The sequence below is a fragment of the Balaenoptera acutorostrata genome, chromosome 4 (assembly GCF_949987535.1).
Source record: "Balaenoptera acutorostrata chromosome 4, mBalAcu1.1, whole genome shotgun sequence".
In the NCBI taxonomy this organism is placed as follows: domain Eukaryota; kingdom Metazoa; phylum Chordata; class Mammalia; order Artiodactyla; family Balaenopteridae; genus Balaenoptera; species Balaenoptera acutorostrata.
Genome location: NC_080067.1, coordinates 28,498,161 through 28,519,551, shown reverse-complemented (window position 1 = coordinate 28,519,551; position 21,391 = coordinate 28,498,161). Strand labels below are relative to the sequence as shown.

General features: G+C 41.1%; 1 protein-coding gene across 1 annotated transcript in view; it reads left to right on the top strand.

Moving 5' to 3' along the window:
* PCOLCE2 (procollagen C-endopeptidase enhancer 2) overlaps window positions 1-20,846 on the top strand; it is a 74,952-nt gene extending 54,106 nt beyond the window's left edge. Inside the window, exons 5-9 of the mRNA XM_057545895.1 lie at window positions 2,304-2,440; window positions 9,946-10,100; window positions 15,469-15,552; window positions 18,064-18,231; window positions 20,259-20,846. Coding sequence (XP_057401878.1) covers window positions 2,304-2,440; window positions 9,946-10,100; window positions 15,469-15,552; window positions 18,064-18,231; window positions 20,259-20,389 — 675 coding nt within the window. The 3' untranslated portion in view covers window positions 20,390-20,846. The remainder of the gene's footprint in view (window positions 1-2,303; window positions 2,441-9,945; window positions 10,101-15,468; window positions 15,553-18,063; window positions 18,232-20,258) is intronic.
* The last annotated feature ends 545 nt before the right edge of the window (window positions 20,847-21,391 follow it).

Below are 21,391 nucleotides of genomic sequence, written 5' to 3'. Positions count from 1 at the left end.
AACTGGTGGTGTGTGGTTGTTTTTTTTTTTGGGTGTTGTTTAAAATAAAATTTGTGTAGGTTCCCCACAAATAACTTTATTCATTGCTCTAAAACAATCAACAGAGAAGCTCTAGTTTTCCATTGTTTATTAGTATGTGGTTATATGAATTTTTACCTTTTTTGGGGACCACTTTCAGATATTAATTGCAGGGTAGAACTTAGCATGAGAATAGACCAAGCTTACGTTGTGGAATTCTGAAAATAACTTTTAAAAAATTGTTGTTATTACAAACATTATAGACTTTAATCAAAACACTGTATGGTGAGCATTATAATACTGTTAAAACAACTTTTCTAAATTGATCTTTTGTATTGCTTACACAAATATTATTTGACATATATTCATTTCTTTAGTGGAAAATTATTCAGGTAAATATACCCTGCAAGTTAGTGATTTGAGTACACACACACACACACACACACACACTTCACACACTTTGATCATAATCCCAAAACTCAGTTTTATTTTTAAGATGAAAAATATGTTCATTTATTTGATAATGAAAGATTCTATAGATCTATTAAACATTTTATAGTTTAAAATAACATTAAAAAATTAAATTTCTCAAACATTTAAGCCATTATGTAATTCTTGAGATTGTATTGATCATTTTTCTCTCTGTGTCATTTGTAAATATGTTAGATTAAATAATTTGAATTTAATTATACTCACAATTACAATTTAGCATCTTTTTTCTATTGTTTTTCTCTTGGATTATTTAAATTTAAATTTGGGTTTTATCTTATTTATATGACTTTTGGCTTCAGCCAGCTGAGTTTTTAATCATGGTTGTAGTGTCTGAAATCACTGGAAAGTGTCCAAATGAGAAAAATAATATGAGAAAGTTAAGTCCTAAGTAATTTCTATGTAAATCTACGGGCATTTTCTTCTATTAAAGACTTACTTTTTAAAAAATCATAGCTTTCCCCTTTACCCTCCTATTTATTTACTTATTTTTATTTTCTCTTCAAAAGTTCTGTGACTAATTTCTAAGTAGAAAAAGTTCAGCCAATTTTTTAGTAACCTAGAGCACATTTTATTACTAACTGGTAAGGAGTTACAGGACCCAAAGAGGAAATATTTTAATATAACTTAAAGCAGTGTTAAGTACGAATAAGCAATTATTCACCCATCACTGGTGCTGACTTTTTAAAGGTGGATAAATATGTAGATAAGTGGCAATGATGTTCAAAGCCACACTTTACCTTTGTGTCTCTCTGTGGTACCATTGCTGTTATCACCTTCACCCACATTACTGTGTCTAAATCTTTGCTAGCTAACAACTAGTAACAGCGTGCCTGTCCTAACAGGAGTTAATGCCTATTATATTCCATAAGCAGCAAGGAGGGTTGCCTGCCCACCTGCCATCCAGCAGGAGTGGGGACCAGCTCTCTGGGTGCCATGGGTATTTATGAACCCAGTGAGACTTCCTCTGATTTACACGTTGGAGGGAGTCTTGAAAAATCTGCTTATGAGGGGAATGATTGCTCTTACATCAAAACTTCTTATTGATTCGAATAATTTAGGACACTATTACTGGTACCAGTGCAAAAAAAAATAAAGAAATAATTCAGAAATCTAACACTGACTTTGTGTATCCATGCTTCTATGCACCCTCTTCAAAAATCAACCAGATCACCAAGTAGACTGTGTTTGGCAGGCACAGTTTTCAAACATACTTCCAGAAGACATCATAGTCAGTTCCCTCTTCCCTGAACCTCTGGTCCTAAAGAATTTGACTTCTTTACATGTGGTGGGAATGTGAGTCTCCTTTTCTTGAAAGGGGAACTGTTGTGTCCACCCATCTCACGCACCCCAACACATGCTACTATAGGGGACATTGTAGATAATATTTTTATTTCTATTAGTTTTCCTCTAGAGAAGAATGAAGTTGGTGTATAGCCCTGCTTCCCACTCCAACACAAGCCCAATTTAAGTCTTAACATAGGTTTCTGGGGTTATATCGTGTTTTTATACTTTCTTAGCTGTAAGTGAACAGAGTTCCCATGTTTAAGATCCTAATTAGGATTGATTTGGGCTTGAGATGGTCTTTTGGAATTATTAAAAATGAAAGCAAAAGAATACCACAATTTTGATAACTAATAAGTATGTAAACACTAAGAAAAAATTCAAACACGGTGAATACATTTTTTTAAGAAGGAAAATCGTGGTACCCTACACATCTGGGGAGAGGAAGAATTCTGTTTGAGGTTGTTCCGCACTGCTCCTCTGACACTTCTAATGTTGTGCTTTCACTAAAGCTTATAGAATTAAAGTTTGAGAAGTTTGATGTTGAGCGTGATAACTACTGCCGGTACGATTATGTGGCCGTGTTTAACGGTGGGGAGATCAACGACGCTGAAAGAATTGGGAAGTATTGTGGCGACAGCCCCCCTGCGTGAGTAGCACCTGCTTTATTTCATTAATATTTTAGGGGCTCTAAACTTGTTTCTTATTAAATTGCCCAATTATGTTGTATTTTCTGGAAGATTTTGTGGTGTTGTTTTGTTCTCAGATTCTTGGGTTCCATGGCAGTGGAGTCCCATACATCGTCAACACAAAGAGTAGCCAACCCAGAGAGCGAGGCAGCATTAGCAAGAGTGTAGAGAGGGCTCGGCAGCCAAACAGATAAACCGAAGTAGAGTTGGTGATATCCCTGGGGCAGATGCTGAGCCAGAGAGCTGACCTGGATACCTCACTGCCCTGCAAGGGGGAGCTGAAGCATCAGAGTGGAATGAGGAAAATTCTGAGCAAAAACTAGGGGGCTGATTATTGGCAATCCAGACGAGGAAACCTGGAAGCTTATGACAGATCCAGGTGATCTTACCTGCCCTGGACTTTGGGGGCTTTACGCCGCCTCGCATTGTTGCTCAAATTCTTGCTGAGTGAGCCTGAAAGGTACTGTGTATTTATCAGCAAATATTTATGGCGCTAAGAGCTCTGCCACTTACTAGATGCATGACATTGGACAAGTTACTTAACTCCTCTGTGCTGTATTTTGGTGCAACACATGACTGTTTTGGTGCAAGATATTTCACACCGTCACATACAATACTAGGAAAAGTGGCAATGACATTACTACAGCTTGCCGGCAAAGTCACCACTGTGCCAATTTAAATAGCCTTTCTTATTCTGTTGCTTCAACATAATTAGAATATCTGCATCACTTGATCTTACATGCATTTCTATGATTTTCCATAGACACATTTGAGTTAAAGCAAGGTACTTTAAAGATGTTAAAAACATCCAGAAAGAAAAGATAGATTATCACAAAGGAAAGAGCCTAACAACTGACTTCTCAATAGCAACAGTGGAAGTTAGAAGATCTTAGAATATCTTCAAAGTGTTGAGACAAAATTACTGTCAATCTTGAATTATTTACCCAGAAAAACCTCTCTTCTGTGAATGTGGGTGAAATAAAGACATTTTCAGTTAAATAAGAGCCGAGACAGTTTACTACCAACAAACCCTAACTAAAGAAACTTCATTATGACTTTACTTCAGGCAGAAAGATGATGATCACGGAATAAAGGACAGAGCTGCAGGAAGAAACACTGAGCAAAGATACTAGTTGTAGAGTTGAAGGATTTTCAGGTCCTTGTATTGTTTGAGAATAGGGTGGAGATATTGTGAAACTTTATAATATGCCAGAGTAAATATGGATGTTAAATTGAGGCAACCTCTAAAAAAAGTAGAAATAGAGTCTTTAACTTCCAAAACAGTGGAGGGAAAACATGCAATGAGAAAAAGTTCAATCCAAAGAAAGCAACAAAAGAGAAAAAGAGAAACATTTTAAAAGACAGGACAAATAAAAAGCACGAAAGGCGGACTTCCCTCGTGGCGCAGTGGTTAAGAATCCGCCTGCCAATGCAGGGGACACGGGTTCGATCACTGGTTGGGGAAGGTCCCACAGGCCGCAAAGCAGCTAAGCCCGTGCGCCACAACTACTGAGCCTGAGCTCTAGAGCCCGCAAGCCACAGCTACTGAGCCTGCATGTCACAACTGTTGAGCCCACACACCACAACTACTGAAGCCTGTGCACTCTAGGGCCCACGTGCTGCAACTACTGAGCCTGCGTGCCACAACTACTGAAGCCCGCGTGCCTAGAGCCCATGCTCCACAACAAGAGAAGCCACTGCAATGAGAAGCCCGCACACTGCAACAAAGAGTAGCCCCTGCTCGCCACAACTAGAGAAAGCCTGCGAGCAGCAACAAAGACCCAACACGGCCAAAAATAAATAAATAAAGATTTTTTTTTTAAAAAAGCACCAAAGGAGACCATGGAAATATATCTAGACGTACCTGTAATCAATATAAATGCAAATGGATCAAATCATTGATGAAAAGACAAAGAGTGTCAGGCTGGATAACAAAGTAAAATCCAGTTATATGCTATTTATAAGACACATCTCCAAAAAATAAGAACACAGAGTATTCGAGAATGAAAGGATAGAAAGATCTATTGTAAGCAAATGCTAACTGAAAGAAAACTGGCATAGCTTTATTGATAACAGGGAAAAGAATTTTAGGCAGAAAGCCGTTCTGAATAGTTCCTATGTAATGATAAAAGGTGCAGTTTATCAGGAAAGTATAATAATTATAAACTTGTATGCACATCAAAATATCTAATTCAGAAAAATAATAAAAATTAAAAGAAAAATCTACAAAGTCCACTGTTACAGTAGGAGATTTTTAACACATCTCTTTCAATATGGGAAATTAGGATGTAGACGATTTGAAGGCAACAGGCTTGGTCTAATGGATAGAGAACATTGCATTCAACCATTGGAGAGAATACTTTTCCTTTTTTTTTTTTTTTAAGCAAAATGGACGCAGGCAAAAGAAAAAGCCAGAATAATGATTAAAGAAATTTGATCTGTAGTTGAAAAGTCTTCCTATCAAGGGGGGAAAAAAACAGGCCCCGGTTGGTTTTCTCCATGGGTTCTAACCAACATTTGAGGAACAGATAATTCCAACACTGCACAGATTCTTCCAGAGAGAAATAGGGATTGTTCCACAACAAATTTTACAAGGCTAGTATAAAGTGACACCAAAACAAGATAAGGACAAAGAAAAGAATACTGAAGACCAATGTCACTTATGAATGTGATGAAAAATAAATCCTAAAAGAAAAAATATTAGCAAGCCAAATCTAACAATCAAAAAATACTTTATGACCAGGAGTTCAAGGTTGGTTTGAATTTAGAAAAATCTATTAATTTAATTTTATATATTACCAAATTAAAGTGTGACTTGTAAACTTATGTTTTTATTAGTTGAAAACGTTAACTTATATAAGACTATCTTAAATAGCTTGAATAAAAAAGTTTGTATTTTTAAAAAGGTATCTTAATAGCAATAACAAAAAAAATAACCTCAAGAATCAATCTAACAAATCATGTACAAGGCCTTAATAGAGAAAATTATAAAACGTTACTAAAAGATATTTTAATAAGACCTAAATAAATGGAGCTATGTGCTATTCTCATGAATAGGAAAAATCAGTATTATTTAAAAATTTTAAAGATTGGCTTTCCATTAAACCTGACAGTCCAGCTGTAAAATGTACATGGCTTTGCTAGGGGAGGGGACAAAACTAAGACAGTTTTGAAGGAGAAGAAACCGGCAGGAGGATTTGACCAACCATAGTGGAGCCAGGTCAGAAAGCTGTTGTAATTAAGACAGTGTGGTTTTAACAGAGAGGTAGAAAAATTGACTAATGAAAACACCACAGAGAGGCCAGAAACATCTCCACATGTCTCTGCAGATTAGACATATCCCAGAGACGCACAGATCAGCAGGTAAAGGATGACCCTGTTGAAGTATGAGGCAGGGACAACTTTTGCTTCTATGGGAAAAGTGAATTGTATTCATATCTAATATCACACAAACGTCAATTACAGATGGATTGGGAACTGAAATGAGAATTTCTGCTCATCAAAATACACCTTAAAGGGGCTTCCCTGGTGGCGCAGTGGTTGAGAATCTGCCTGCTAATGCGGGGGACACGGGTTCGAGCCCTGGTCTGGGAAGATCCCACATGCCACGGAGCAGCTGGGTCCGTGAGCCACAACTACTGAGCCTGCGCGTCTGGAGCCTGTGCCCCGCAACGGGAGGGGCCGCGATAGTGAAAGGCCCGCGCACCGCGATGAAGAGCGGTCCCCGCACCGCGATGAAGAGTGGCCCCCACTTGCCGCAACTAGAGAAAGCCCTCGCACGAACCGAAGACCCAACACAGCCAAAAATAAAAATAAATAAATAAATAAAGTAGCTATAAAAAAATAAAAAAAAAAAGAAAAAAAAAAAAAATACACCTTAAAGAGAGAGAAAAGAGAAGGCACAAAACGGAAACAGATATTTGTAAAATATTTGATATATTTGACAAAGACCTAGGTCTAGGTTCCAAAACATATCAAGAAATCCTTAAAAATTATTAAGGAAAAGATAACAACTCAGAAAAAATGGGCAAAAGACATGGAAAGGCATTCCCCAAAGAAGAAAGCTGCACAGTGAATAAATCTTTGACAAGAATGTAAATTGGTACGATCACTTTGGAAATCAGTTTGGCAATATCTAATAAAATTGAAAATAAAGACTTCCCTAGTGGCTCAGTGGTTAAGAATCTGCCTGCCAATGCAGGGGACACGGGTTTGAGCCTTGGTCCAGGAAGATCCCACATGCCGCGAAGCAGCTAAGGCCGTATGCCACAACTGCTAAGGCCGTGCGCCACAACTACTGAGCCCGTGAGCCACAACTGCTGAAGCCCGCGCGCCTAGAGCCCATGCTCCGCAACAAGAGAAGCCACCGGAGTGAGAAACCCGTGCACCGCAGCAAAGAGTAGCCCCCACTGGACACAACTAGAGAAAGCCCGCACGCAGCAACGAAGACCCAATGCAGCCAAAAATAAATAAATAATTTTTTTTTTAAATTTGAAAATGAGCTTGTATCCTCTGACCTGGTATAGAGCATATACCCTACTCTCCTCATGGACAGTTTTGTCCCTGTGCATCACAAGACATATACAAGAATGTTCTCATTAACATTATTTGTACTGGGGGGAGAGAAAACAGCACCATGTTTATCAACAAGAGAATAGTTCGATTCTGTTATAGTTCACACTATACAGCCCCGAGCACAGTGGATGAATCTCACAGTTATAATGTTGAGGGTGAAAAAAATAACAGAAAAAGACACACTATACTCTTTCATTTATATCAAGTTTAAAAAACTGCAAACCTATAGAATATATGGTTTCATGATGCATATGTATGAGTAAATCTGTAGACAAAAGGAAAGGAGAAGCACAAAACTCAGGGTGGGTGGGGGCAATGGGGACATCACTTCAGCGTCCCTGTGCCTGGTTCAAATCAGTATCGATACCATTGGATTCAGTTCAGAAACATTTACTATATATACCCCAGCCGTGTGGTAGACACAATGTTAGGGACCTGGAACACAAAGATAAAATAAAAGATACAGAGGTAAGTAGTGGGAAGGACCAAAACAAGGCAGATAGGTAAATTGGCAACGGAATGTCCTGGTGGATTTCTGACAAGGAGTCCTTTGGTCCAGTCGGGACAAGTGGCGGGAGGTCAGGGGAGGTTTGGGAAAAGAGATTATGCCTCTTGAAGCTGAGTCTTGAAGCAAGAGAGAGAGTTAGAGGCAGAACTTAGGACAGACTCATTCCAAGCAGAGGGGACTCCGTTATTGAAGATCCACAGGGGAGATATATGCTCTTCTGGAGCCTGAACCTTGCGTGGGTGCACAGAGAGCGAGGAGGCGGAGAGTGGAGTTGGGTTCCACATCCTGCAGACATGGGAGCTCTCGAAGTGCAGTTAGGGGAAGTGACAGGACCGGTGCTTCTAGAACGCCCGCCCTAGACAAGAGGAGCAGGGAGCTGGCAAGGAGGCTGTAGCAGTGGTCCCGGTAAAGCTGAGGTGGTAGAGATGAAGAGGAGGTGGATCAAGGAATATTTAGGAGGCAAAATTGGCAGGACTTGGTGGCTGGTTGGCTGTAGTGATTGAAGAAGAGGAAGGCTGTGGATGGCAAAGCAGAGACCGCTCACATAGCCGGCTCTATAAGACACCGGTCAGCATCCTCAGTCCATTCCTGGGATTTGCCCGTGGGGAGTGGGTCCACGTGAGATGCCCCCTTGCCTTCCTAGCGATTTGTAACATTAATTTGCAGATGCAACACTCTGCCCTCAGTATATTCACGGCACTGTGACTCTGTCACATTCATACTAAAGCTCAGTAGCAGCATAACTAAAGATACCTTTGTTACTAAAATACTCTTCCTTGAGAAAATTCAGCTTCCAATATCGTGCTTCCAAGATGAGTTCATAGAAAAGGCAGTGAATGATCACTATGATTATAACATCATGCCTAGAAGGCTGACCTGGTTGGATCTTAAGGTTTTCTTTGCTGCTTATAAGAAGTGCTTTTTGTAATTTTATCATCTAAACAAGATTAACGTGTCTTATTCGTACTTGTAGTTGAAAACTGTGTTTCCTGCACACTGTATTTATTCAATGGAATGTGTTTTCAAAAGCAAGATAAAATATTTCTGTTCCAGGCTTGATTCTCAGAAGCATTATTTAAATGACCTTGGTCACTTCTGTGACTGGAACTCTAAATGTGGGTCACAGAGCTTGCTCTTAGGTTTGTCTCAGCCCTTGGCTAAGAAGGCAATAACCTTCAGGACAGAAAAGATCCTGCAGTTTTTCTAACTGGTTGGGTCAAGTCCAGATCTACCCTCCCCTCCACCCACTCCACTCAAAATAGCTGATAGGTTGCCTCATTACTTACTGTCCGTGAGGGCTAAGAAGTGATTCAGCTGAGAAGACGCCTCAAAAAAAGGAGTTTAGTCAAACCACCAATTAACTCAATTAAATAAATTTTCCACTTCTGAATTAAATAGTTTTAAAATAGAATTAGCCAAACAGCATTTTTAAACCATTGTTTAAATAACAATAGCAAGATTAAATGAAACTACCGTCTTGTATAATATAGTTATCCCCTAAGATTTAACAGAGCTTCTGAGCCTCAGTTATTATCGCCACTAAACCTTTAGTACCAGCACGCCCCTAAAATTGCTTTAAAATTAGAATTCTTAATGATGTCGTTCATGACCACCAAAACAAAGTAATCACTTTCTCTTTCTCCTTCACAGCATTTTGCTACCCAGATTATAAACAGAAAGGTTTCCATTTCAGGCACGCGTAAGAACTCTCATTAACAATGAAATGAAAGTCCCATTAAACCCTGCATGGCTTTCTTATCCCTAGGTGACCAGCCCACTGAGGTGATCCCTTTGGTGGTGTCTTCACAGGGTGTGGGAATTTGTTCACCGAAGTTCTCTATCTGATTCCCCAGGGCCAGCACCACTAGCTCCCCAGGCCAGCTGGAACCCAGAGTCTTAGTTCAAAGAAGCTGTGTGGTTGCCAAGTCAGGCCCAACCCTGCGGCGCTTGTGAGGAACCAGCTGCAGCTTCAGTGTTTACATTGGTCCCAATGTCTACCAGCGTCTCTAAACGCACCTGGTCCTTTCAAAGGCTGACTCTCCCACATACTAACCGAGGGCCTTGGGCAAATCACTTGAACTCTCCCATCTTCACTTGCCTATTCCATGAAAAGGGGATAATAACAGGGTTGTTGTGAAGACAGAATTCAACGGTTTTCATAAAGCACGTGCCTAACTGAGCAAACGTTCAGTAGATGTTAGCTATTTGCATTAATGCTGAGCAGATTAAGACCATCATCTTTTTAAGTATTTCAGCTTTTCAGCTTAAACAAAGAATAACCTATCGTCAGAAATTGATGGAAAGTTAGAAAATTCTACATTTCAGAGATGCGTCACCTAAATTTTTAAATATATATATAGTTACATTTTTTTTTTCTTTTAGGCCAATTGTATCTGAGAGAAATGAACTTCTCATTCAGTTTTTATCAGACTTAAGTTTAACTGCAGATGGATTTATCGGTCACTACAAATTCAGGCCAAAGAAATTGCCGGCAACTACAGCACCACCTGTTACCACCACCTTTCCTGTGACTACAGGTAAGTTTTTCTCGTTTGAAGTTTGTACACACACTTGAGGAGTATAAGAAAAATTCTTCTGAAGAAAAAAAAACAAAAATTAAATAAGAGGAAAATACTTAAGACTAAAATAAGTTAAATAAGATGAAAACTTATGGAAGAGAATAATATGATTCCATGAATTAAAGAAAAGTGTAAGGTGTAAGAATGCTTCTAAGCTAATAATTTTAAAATGTTATCTAAGAAAATTATGGTCACTTAAAAATGCTAGGAACCCTATTTTGGCACAGATCATTACAAGCCTACTTTTTCTTTCTTGGCACTTATAAAATTATGTTTTTCTATTGATTACATAGAACTGTAGTGTTTTCGGTTAAAGTTTCAGGGCCCTGATACCTGCCTGTTTTCACATCTGCCAGTATTTGGACTTTTTTGGGAAGGGGTATGCTCCAAAATGTGTCATACAAAATGTATTATTTTTTCAAATTGGAGTAAATCAAACAAAAATATTTGAGGTATTATAGAAGCCAGTTGGGAAACTCTGGTATTATCTAAGAAATGGAGAGGCAAGTGTGGGTCCCTGTATCTTGTCTCTACACCCTGTCAGCTCTACCCACCAGGATTTCAGGCCTGAGATTTCAAAATCTAAATCCAGGGAGGAGAAAAAAAGTGGGAAGGAAGGACCTAAGGTTAAGATATGAAATAGTCTGAGATAAACCCAGCTTGACTGCCCACCATTTTCTGCAGGTACCCTGAGCAGGGCTCTCCTGAGTACAGGCACTTCTAGAAGGGCTGATTTTTCTGAGCACTCCACAGTGTGCCACCTTGTGGCCTGCAAGTGTACTGCCGCATGTTACAGCAATATTTCTCCAGCCCATCTCAGTGGACCCTGGTGTCCTTATTCTATCCAGTGAATTATCTGTCTGCACTCATGTGGTTCCCCAGCTTTTATCCTGTGGTTCCCCAGCTTTTATCTCCAGTCCTAAACTTTCTCTGAAATTGCAAACATGAATTTGTAATTTTCTCCTAGAGTTTTGCAACTGCTAGACATTTCAATTAAAACATAGCAAAGGTAACTCATTTCTATCACATTATTTTCTGCCTCAGTTCTGCTTCTCCACCCGTTTTCCCAAACATCGTCCGCAGCAACCGTAGCCACACTCTTAGGGTCCCCTTCCTCTGTCTTAATTCCCCACTGAATGCCCCATACACACACACACACACACACACGCACACACAGAGCAGACTGTGTCCTTCTCCCACTTAAATTCATTGTCTACACCTGTGCCATGCAATACAGTGGCCACTGTTGAACACTTGAAATGTGACGAGTGCTACTAAAGATCTGAGTTTTTAATTTAGTTAAAATTTAAAAGCCTCCGTGGCCAGTGGCTACCATATTGGACGGCACAGGGGCCAAACTCCTTCGCACTTTGTACCCTAGCCTCTCTTGCTGGCTTCATCTGTAGGCCCTACCACCTCGCTCCTGATGCTCTAAGTAGTTGGGGTTTTATCCTAAGTGCGGGGGGAAGCTGTTGGTGGATTTAAGCAAAGTTCAGGATTCGATTCACACTTGGTGAAGATCACTCTGTGAGGCCCCAGTGAGGTGAATGGACTGTAGGGGTCAGGAGGGTCAGCGTGTTCTTGGGGTTGTCCAGGGGAACTGCACCAGACAGAAATACAGGGACGGTCAAGAGACGCTGACAGTTGTGCAGGCCAGAGACCTGGGGAGATATTGACAGGGCTTGGCGTTAATTGGACTAGGGCGATCCAGAAGCATGCCTCCCGGGTCCCTGGCTTGCACAACTCAGAGGAACAAGGTTACCATTCATAGAAGTAGAGTCATAGGTTGAGGGGTAGATTCATAAGTTAAGCTGTGCTTATTATGAGGTTTAAATGAAATAACACGTACAATATTCAGCTGACTCTTTGGCAAATAAATAGTAAATATCCAAGCATGTTAGCATAATATTATTAAAGTTATTTGAATATGTTATTATATGGCAAGAGCATTGACATAAGAATATATACAATATGTATAATAAACTTAAATTTGACTTTAAAAAAAAATAAGTTAAGCTGTGCCCTTGTGGGGTTAGAGGTGTCTGTGAGACAAGCAAATGGAGCTGTTCTGTAGGCAGTTAGATCTACGGGCCTCCAGGCCAGAAGAGAGATGTAAGCAAGAGATTTAAATCTGAGCCTTCAACGTATATGTGGTTGACACCATGGTGCAGGATGCGATTGCCTAGGGAGAGGTTACGGGGAAAGGAGAAGAAGGGCTGGAATTAAATCTCTAGAAACTCCAGGTCTTTGAAGAGGAGGATCTGCTGGCAGAGAAGAATGAAAAGAGCAGCTAAGGGGAGGCGGCGGACGTGGGGGGAACCCAGGTGCCGGGGAAGTGAGTGTTTTGAGAAGGGGGTAGTCAGAAGAGCCAAGTGTTGATGAGACTTCAAACAAGGGCAGGACTAAAATGTTACCATCTCATTTCATGACGTGGAGGCTACTGGACACCCTGGCAAGGGTTGTGAATGGAGCTGTGCAGGCAGAAGCCAGATGGGGGTGAGGGGCGTGTAGAGCAAGGCAAGGAAACTGACACTAAGTCCAGCAACTCAGTCCACAGGTTCGAGCCTAAGGGAGGGTGTGAACGTGGTAAAGCCAATGGGAAGTAGCCGGCACAGCAGGAGAACAGAAGGGCAGAGTGAAGGAATAAACTGAAGAGGAAATTTCCACATAGATGAGAGGGTCTGGCCTCCGGAGGACGCACGGAAGGACAGACCTCAGACCAGACGTGGGCAGCCTCCTCTCTCAGGGGAGGAAAGAAGTGAGGGGGGCAGATAAAGACAGCTCGGAGGTCTGGTGGGGCTTCGAGGACATTTTCTTCTGTGATCTCTGTTTTCCCCAGAAAATAGGCACGGTCACCTGCTGAGAATGAGAAAGAAGGGAGGTAGGAGCCCCGGGGGGCTTGGGGGAATCCGAAAAACAGCTGTGGAAATTGGAGACAGCTTGTCATTTGGACGAGGGTCCATTTGTGTCCTCAGCTGTCTATGTGCAGAAAGAGAAGCAGAGGCTCCTTCAGGCTTCCTAAGGGTTGGAGGGCAGAGGGGAAAGGGAGTTTAACATATTGTCAAGAAAGTGAGATAACAGACCATGGAAACTAAGTGGAGTAGCTAAGGAAGTGAAGACGGGCCAGGTTGGTGGAGTGAGAAGAATGCGAGGGGTCAATGTGTTGAACCTCTACAGACAGAAAGCAAGTACTCATGAGAGTCTGAGAGTAAATAAATAAGCTTGAAGGAGAGGAGGCTACACTGGCTGACTGGGTGTCTACATTTGGGAGATTGGTGATGAGACTTCAGCAGGAGGACATGTAAGCCTGGGACTGGGGGGCGGAGATGGAGCAGAGGGGACGTGTCTGGGAAGGATGGGACCGTGGCGGCACCGAGAGGGATCGTCCCCGAGGAGGGAGGACCCACCGAGATGGGCACGGGAGCACATGGAGAGGAGGGCTGAGACCCAGGTGCCATGCTGGGGGTGCAGGGCAGCAGAGAGAGGACGGGAGGATGAGGAGGGTCAGGGTGGGACAGCTGATGGCTTAAAGGCAAGAGAGCAGGGATGTCCCCAAGGGAGAGAAGGGGCCATGTGGGACACCCACCCAACCTCCAGACTAACATTCTGAGGCCGAGAAGGAGCTGGTTTCCAGTGGCCCACGTGAAAAGATGCTCTTTTATCAGACAGGGAGAACCACTAATGCCACTACCTTTTGACTCAGCGAATTAGGTAAATTCAGGTCCCCACCTCCTGGAACAATAGTCCCTGTAAATGCTTTCTGAGCTCTTTCTCCATATATATGTATATATGCTATTGTGTATATTTTAACATTAAATTGTGTGTATTTTAACATTAAACTGTGTGTATTTTAATACTATAATCCACTTTGGATCCTCTTTGGAGTTAAGTAGGGGTACAAATTAAGAGTAAATTCACAGAAAAGTTAGCAGAACATATTAGCAGGGCAATATTACAGTTGTAAATTCTTACCCACCAAGTACTGTTCTGTGACAGCTTTGTTTAGTTCTTCCTAGCACGTTGCCACATATAAGTGAATCATTAGGAAATATTTTGGAAACATTTTTAATGATGATAATGAGGATTATTTTCATTTCATTTCATTTCGTTTCATCATATTACAGTTTCTCAACCTTGGCACTATTTACATTTTTGGCCAGATAATTCTTTTTTTCTTTTTTTTTTTTTTAAAGGGTGAGTACTGGAGTTACTTTTCTTTTTTTTTTTTTAATTTATTTTTGGCTGTGTTGGGTCTTCGTTTCTGTGTGAGGGCTTTCTCTAGTTGCGGCAAGCGGGGGCCACTCTTCATCGTGGTGCGCGGACCTCTCACTATCGTGGCCTCTCTTGTTGCAGAGCACAGGCTCCAGACGCGCAGGCTCAGTAGTTGTGGCCCACGGGCTTAGTTGCTCCGCGGCATGTGGGATCTTCCCAGACCAGGGCTCGAACCTGTGTCCCCTGCATTGGCAGGCAGATTCTCAACCACTGCACACCAGGGAAGCCCCAGATAATTCTTTGCTGTTGGGGGCTGTCCTGTTCACTGTAGGATGTCTAGCAGCATCCCTGGTTATATACCCACTAGATGCCAGTGGCATCCCCTAGTTGTGATCACCAAAAATATTTCCAGGCATTACCAAATGTCACCTAGTGGGCAAAATCACCCCTGACTGAGAACCACTGTGGTTATCTATTTAGTTGTACTTTCAAATTTGTCTACTTCTCAGTTCTTAAGATCCTTCTAGGCAATGAATAATGCCTTACTAATAATCCTTCCAGGCTCAAAATAAATGTTTAGTGACTGGTTGCATCTGATTACAGCTATAGCACACTTTACCACATGAGCAGTGTTCCCAGAAACCTGTACTGCTCACATTTGGGCGACTGTGTATTTCAGATGCACCAAGAAAGCGCCCTCTACCCTCAGCGGGAGCCCCATAGGATTCCTTTTGGAAAATGAGGAGTTAACCTACATCTCCTGTGTTCATATCTGTTGTACTGGGTTTTTCTAAGCAGGGTACATGAGACTGTATCTATTTTTGGTACAGCATTAGTTATATATAAAGGAAGAAGAGAATAGGGCTAAATTTGGGTTATCTTTGATCTCAGGTTTAAAACTCAGCAGAGGGTATTGAGTTACCCTGAAGAAATTAGAGCAGGAGTTGATAGCATGAAGAATTGCCTTTGCATGCTTTTTAATTATTTCATTGCAATGACAGATTGGTGGCCCAGGGAAATATATGGGAATTTTAAATTGGTAGATTCAGATCTAAACACCAATTATACTTGAATTCATTTTCCTGAATCTTATGTCTTTCTTCTTTGAATGAAGGTTTAAAACCCACCGTGGCCCTGTGTCAGCAGAAGTGCAGACGGTCGGGGACTCTGGAGAGCAATTATTGCCTGAGTAACTTTGGTAAGAAATAAAACCCAGCCTTTCCTCTTTAATCAGAAACCTGAAACCGCATGCTTAATCGCAAAGGAATTGCCGTGAATGTGATGGTAAAGGGTCAGTTACACTCTTCATTTACCCAAGAAAATATTTTCTTACATACTAGGGTATGTTGACTTGTGCCTTTTGAAGTGTTAGATTTCACACCTGAGAAAAATTCATGTACAGAAAATATACATTTTTCCACGTAAACTTAATAGTTTGACTCCTGGTACGTGATACTACCGCTCTGTGTATTCTGACTGGCTCCGTATTCCTGAAAAAACCTGTACCCCTTTTTTCTCACATAGTTTTCATGTACTGAGTATTTTTTCACACATCTGTAATTCAACTGAAGTTAATTAGAAACATATCCAAGCTGGCCTCTCTCAGAAGAAATTCAAGTGTTTCCTCTGTAGTGTCCTTCCAAAGTAGTAAATTAAAACTTGGAAATCTGAAATCCATTTGGAAACTCTTATAAACTGGAACCTGAGGAGATATTACCTAATGACTTAGAATTTCTAAGAGTTTTTTCCAATTAAAAAAAAATTGCACTCTCTGTGAAAACCACTTAAGAGCAAAAGATTCCAAGTTTAATTATGTTGGTTATGTTTAAAAGGAACATCGAAGAGAAGTCTTATCAGGAAAAGAAAGTTGGTACAGCCTTTAAATAGGTTACCCAGAACAAAGGGCCTCCCAGATGAGGCTTTGCTTGCTTTTTCTTATGCCTTCAAGTGGTAGCTGCAGCCCAGACGGACTATGTTGTAGAGAAGGTATGAAGGCACTAAAGAATCTAGGGCCCTAAATCTAACTGGAGTTTGCATGTGGAAATTCAAATAATGGCATGAAAATGAAAACCAGTAGCACGAGGTGTCATTGCTCCCACACCCAGTGTGGTCTTCTGTAGGAGGTGCTTAAGGAAATCTCCCTTCCTGTCCCTCAGAGCCACCTGATTTCACTCGGCTACTGACTGACGTTTTGCAGTAAACACTCATGACCGAGAGTCAAAGTAAGGCATGAGAAGAATTCTGATGTTATGAGCTTTGCGTTCTACATAAGCAGTGAGTTCTCACTTTATACTGAAAGGGTCATATCAGCCAAGTCCAAAACTCGACCTATTCCACTGTGACTCACTTCCATGGCAAAATGACCCAATACTATCACCAGTGGCCCATTGGCTCCCAACCAGCATTGGTAACACTCCTTTAGGGGCAGGTTTTGATTGTCACAATAACTTCTGGGTGCTACTGGTTTTCTGCGTAGAGACAAGATTCATCAGAAAGTCATTCAATGCAAGTTCTGCCTCACATGCAATGTCCCCTGCCCCCCCATCCCAGAATGCCAAAAGCACACCTTTGAGAAACACAGCATCTTTCTTTCTGTGGGTCAGAAGTGAGACTCTTCTCTGAGTGTCACATAGTAAAAAGAGAGAGTGACATAATGAAAAGCAACTGAATTTTGCTAGAGTTTTTTTTTTTTTTAAGCAAGAAAATGTCTTAAGTTATACCTCAGTTCTATACTTTGACTTGTTAAATACGTTAAACAGGATGGATTAAAAAAGAGAATATGAAAGACCCAGAAAAAGACAGATATTTACTGATCATTAGAGGGAGATGGGGATCTATGGATGAATCAAAGTTCAAGGAGAGACCACCTGATATCCACTGAGAGAAGGCAAATAAGGGATGAAGGGGGGGGTTGCTCTAAGGAACAAAAATAATTCTGGTTTTTGCTAACCCTGATTACCTTCACTGCTTTTATGATACTCTTTCTTGAAAGGGGCTTCTATTTTCTGACCCCCCTCTTCCCTCTTCCTTCCCCCCACCTCCATCCCAACCTGCTGCTTCCAATTCTCTTTAGTTTCCTCCAGCACCTGCAATTGGTCATTTGCTGTAGAAGCCTGGGAGAAGGTTTAAGGGAGTGGATATTTGTAAGACTGATTCTTCATTTAATAAATATGTGTTTTATTTTAAAAAGTTCAAGGAGAGAGGCCAGCCAAAGAGAGGAACCAGGGGGAGACACAGAACGGTAGGCGCTCACCCACACAGACACAAGGACTCAGATCTTCGTGGCTCAAACCCCCATCATGCAGCCTCTTAGTATGGTATTGCCTCTAAAGGTACAAGGTCCTGTTGAGTATTCACAGGTAGAGGCGCATGAGCCCATCCCTTATTTGGTAATTGATCCATATGTTGGATAAAACATTGGAACGAGTCCTCGTCTCAGCAACTGACTGCAATTCCGCAGTTATTTTGGTTTTCCTACCTCAGTATCAATGCCTAACAGCTGCGGTAACATTACAGCTTCACGACTCCTTTTTTTCAACCTGAATTTTGATGACAAATGTACAGAATCAAATTCAATGGCTCTATTAGGACCTTCTTTCTAACTTTAAAATGTTTCCCATCTGAAACTTAGAGAAATGTACAACTACGTTCAGTTCTGCTTACATTTGCCTTCACTGTCCCATTATTTCAAAAATGTTTTCTTTTGCAGTCTTGGCCGGCACTGTTATCACCACCATCCCTCGAGGTGGGAGTTTGCACGCCACAGTCTCAATCATCAACATCTATAAAGAGGGAAATCTGGCAATTCAGCAGGCCGGCAAGAACATGAGTGCCAAGGTCGTCGTGGTCTGCAAGCAGTGCCCACTCCTCAGAAGAGGTGAGTCAGAGGAAAACTTCAGTCTTTCTTCCAGGGGAGCTCAGGGGCAGAGAAGGGGACGGGAGAGCCTCTCTGAGAAAATCATGGATCTTTCCATGCCATGGCTGGTCTAGGGAAGTAAAGTCAGGGCTAATGTATTGCCCACTTGTGGTTTCAAAGGAGGGCCTTTGGAGTCAGCCAGAATTGGGCTCCAATCCCAGTTCCGGTAACTTGTGGAAGAAGACGAGGTAATGGAAATGATCAATGAGTCCAAGAAACGTTTGAAGTTGGATCCACAGGGAACAGACAGAGAAGGAGCACATCAGGAGAAAGAGATTTTGAATTATTGCACTTAAGGTGCCACTACTATGTGTAGAGGAAGATATCCATCAAGGAACAGGAAATTCAGAGCTGGAGTTCAGAAGAGAGAGGTATCTATGGGCTAGAATGAAAGATTTGGGATTCATTTGTAGATATAGGATTATTAAATCCATAGATGGGGATGAGTTTATTAAGAAATTTTGGAAAAAGAAAAGCTACTCCAGAGCCAAAGGTACATGATATTTTTTTTAAAACAGGTTCTTTAACTTATAAAAGTAATGTATGCTCTATGGTTTTTAAAAAGTTTAAATAAGTAGAGAAGGATATAAAATAAAAAGTGAAGCCCTTTCCCTTTCCCCAGAGGCACAATGAACAGTTCCTTCCACAAAGTTCTATCCATATAAAGCCTGCACATACACACGTAGACAGAGGAATCATGCTACACATGTTCTACTGAAACTTTTCCCCCACGTGATGTATATGTGGACAGTTTTCCATCAACAGCACGTATAGATCTCTTTTTTGGCATGGCAGTAATGCCTGGCATTCCACTGTGTGCTATACCATGATTTCTCTATCCAATATCAGCTCATTCCTTTCCTCAGTCTTGTTACACACCTCTCCTACAAGTGAAACAAACCAAACCTCTGCCACACACACACAGAAATATAGAATATCCACCTCAAGAACGCTTTACTATGAATTCAGATTGTTGAGAAAAGTCGGGAGGCCAGCAGCCTCACATTGACTCTTTAGAGGGAATAGCAAAGACCCTGTAAAAGGTAACACTTCTTTCCAGAACTGTCCGGAACAGCAAATAATGCACATCTAGACACGATCAAATCTCATAATGATGCTAGCAGTGCAGCCTTTCGGTGGCATCTACCTGCTCAGCCTACCAAGCCTTCACAGGCTCAAGACCACTATGATGCCAGTGTTGGCCCACAGAGGAAGGCCTATGCAAGAGAAAAAGGAAACACACATTTCTCTTATGACACACCGGGGAGAGGGAGAATAAAGGGGGTGGTAAGACACACTTCCTTTATGACAGTTTTCTGAAGCAGTATAAAACTTCAGAGTTGAACCCTACATAGCTCAGCTTGGGCCCCAGTCTAGGCCTACCTTAGCCAGACACACTGATATATAAAAAATACTATAACAGAATAAAGTACTTTTTAGTACTTATCTTTTTGCAAGGGACTATAAGAATGGAAAGAAGTATATGATCCAACCATGCCCTCAAAAAACTTACATAGTATAAATGTTGGAGATGTTAATAAAAAGTTCAAGACAACAGCAACAGAAGACAATGGATCATTAGTTGCCAAATGCCTGGGGAGATCCAGAAGCCTTGTGACACCAGGAGAGGCCATCTGAAGATGGCGTGTCGGGGAGCCCTGGAGGCCCCTTGAGGAAGAAGAGCCTTTCACAGAAACAGTGTATTGTTCATAGCAGACACTCAGTAAATACATCAGACCTTCCGCAGAGCTGGACATGACCGGATCAAATCATTCCATCCACTTTCCTAGTGTTAGCAGAGCTGGAACATGCTATTCAGTTAAATTTAGATTTTTTTCCAATGAGAGTCTTAAACCAGATTTTATCCTAGATAGGATAAATGTCTAATTATACCATTTACAGACCATTTACCTAGAGGTGAGTTATAGTCGAAGTTGTTTCAAACCAACACACATAGAGAAAAAAATTAATCTTATATTCTCTTTTAGGTCTAAACTACATTATTATGGGCCAAGTGGGTGAAGATGGGCGAGGCAAAATCATGCCCAACAGCTTTATCATGATGTTCAAGACCAAGAATCAGAAGCTCCTGGATGCCTTGAAGAACAAGCAATGTTAACAGTGAACTGTGTCCATTTAAGCTGCGTTCTGTCACTGCCTTTAAAGGATCTATTTTTTTCTCAGTAGGAAAAGAAAATTTATAACCTGAAATATTGAGCATTCAGAGACATTTACTCTTCACATGATGTAGGTAGGAGAGCTCCGGTATCACTGATGGAAGTTCTGTTGCCTGCATGGAAGAGGAGCAGATAGTCGATTGGAAACCTGCAGACTTAGTGAGGTGATAAGAAACTAAACGTATCAAGCGTTGACAGTTTGGAAGCAGTTTATTTATACATCTCTGTAAAAGGATATTTTAGAAATGAGTTGTGTGAAGATGTAAAAAAGAGATTTTATATGTGCAATATTTATAGTGATATTTGTTTTACCTTCAAGCATTTGCTCTGAGTTGTTATATTCTTCTCTTGCATTTTTAAAATCAATGCTTAATAAAATATTTTTAAATGATTATATAACAGCCATTAGACTTGTTTTTATAGAAAGTGGGACACTGTAAAAAGAATATTCCCTGCTATTTACACATAAGGTTGTCCTTGTATCAGTTTATACTTTGCTAAAACAACATTCCAAGAACCGCAGGGATTAGATGGACTCAGGAATGTAAATAGACTATAATCCTTCTCTGCAGAACCAGAGAATGTTAGAGCTAGAATGGTGTCCCTCAGGAATCTGATTCAGGTCCTTCATTTTGTGATAGAAATGGAAGCTCAGGTATATTTAGTGACTTGTGCAGAGCACACATCTCCCAAGAGACAGAACAGGCAATCTAGCTCAGAAGTCCTAATTCTAAACCCAGTGCCCTCACTGCCACTAGAAGAGGCCTTCTCTGCTCCAGAGGAAAACCCTCTTCTCTTGCAGAGTTCAGTCTTTGTTTTCCTAGCCTAAATCATAATTCGTTGTTTCATAGGACTTGAAATTAGAAGTGAGCCTGACACCCTTATCTTGTTAATCCCTAGTTAACTGGACGAGATTGTATCAACTGGGATGCATTCTGCCATTG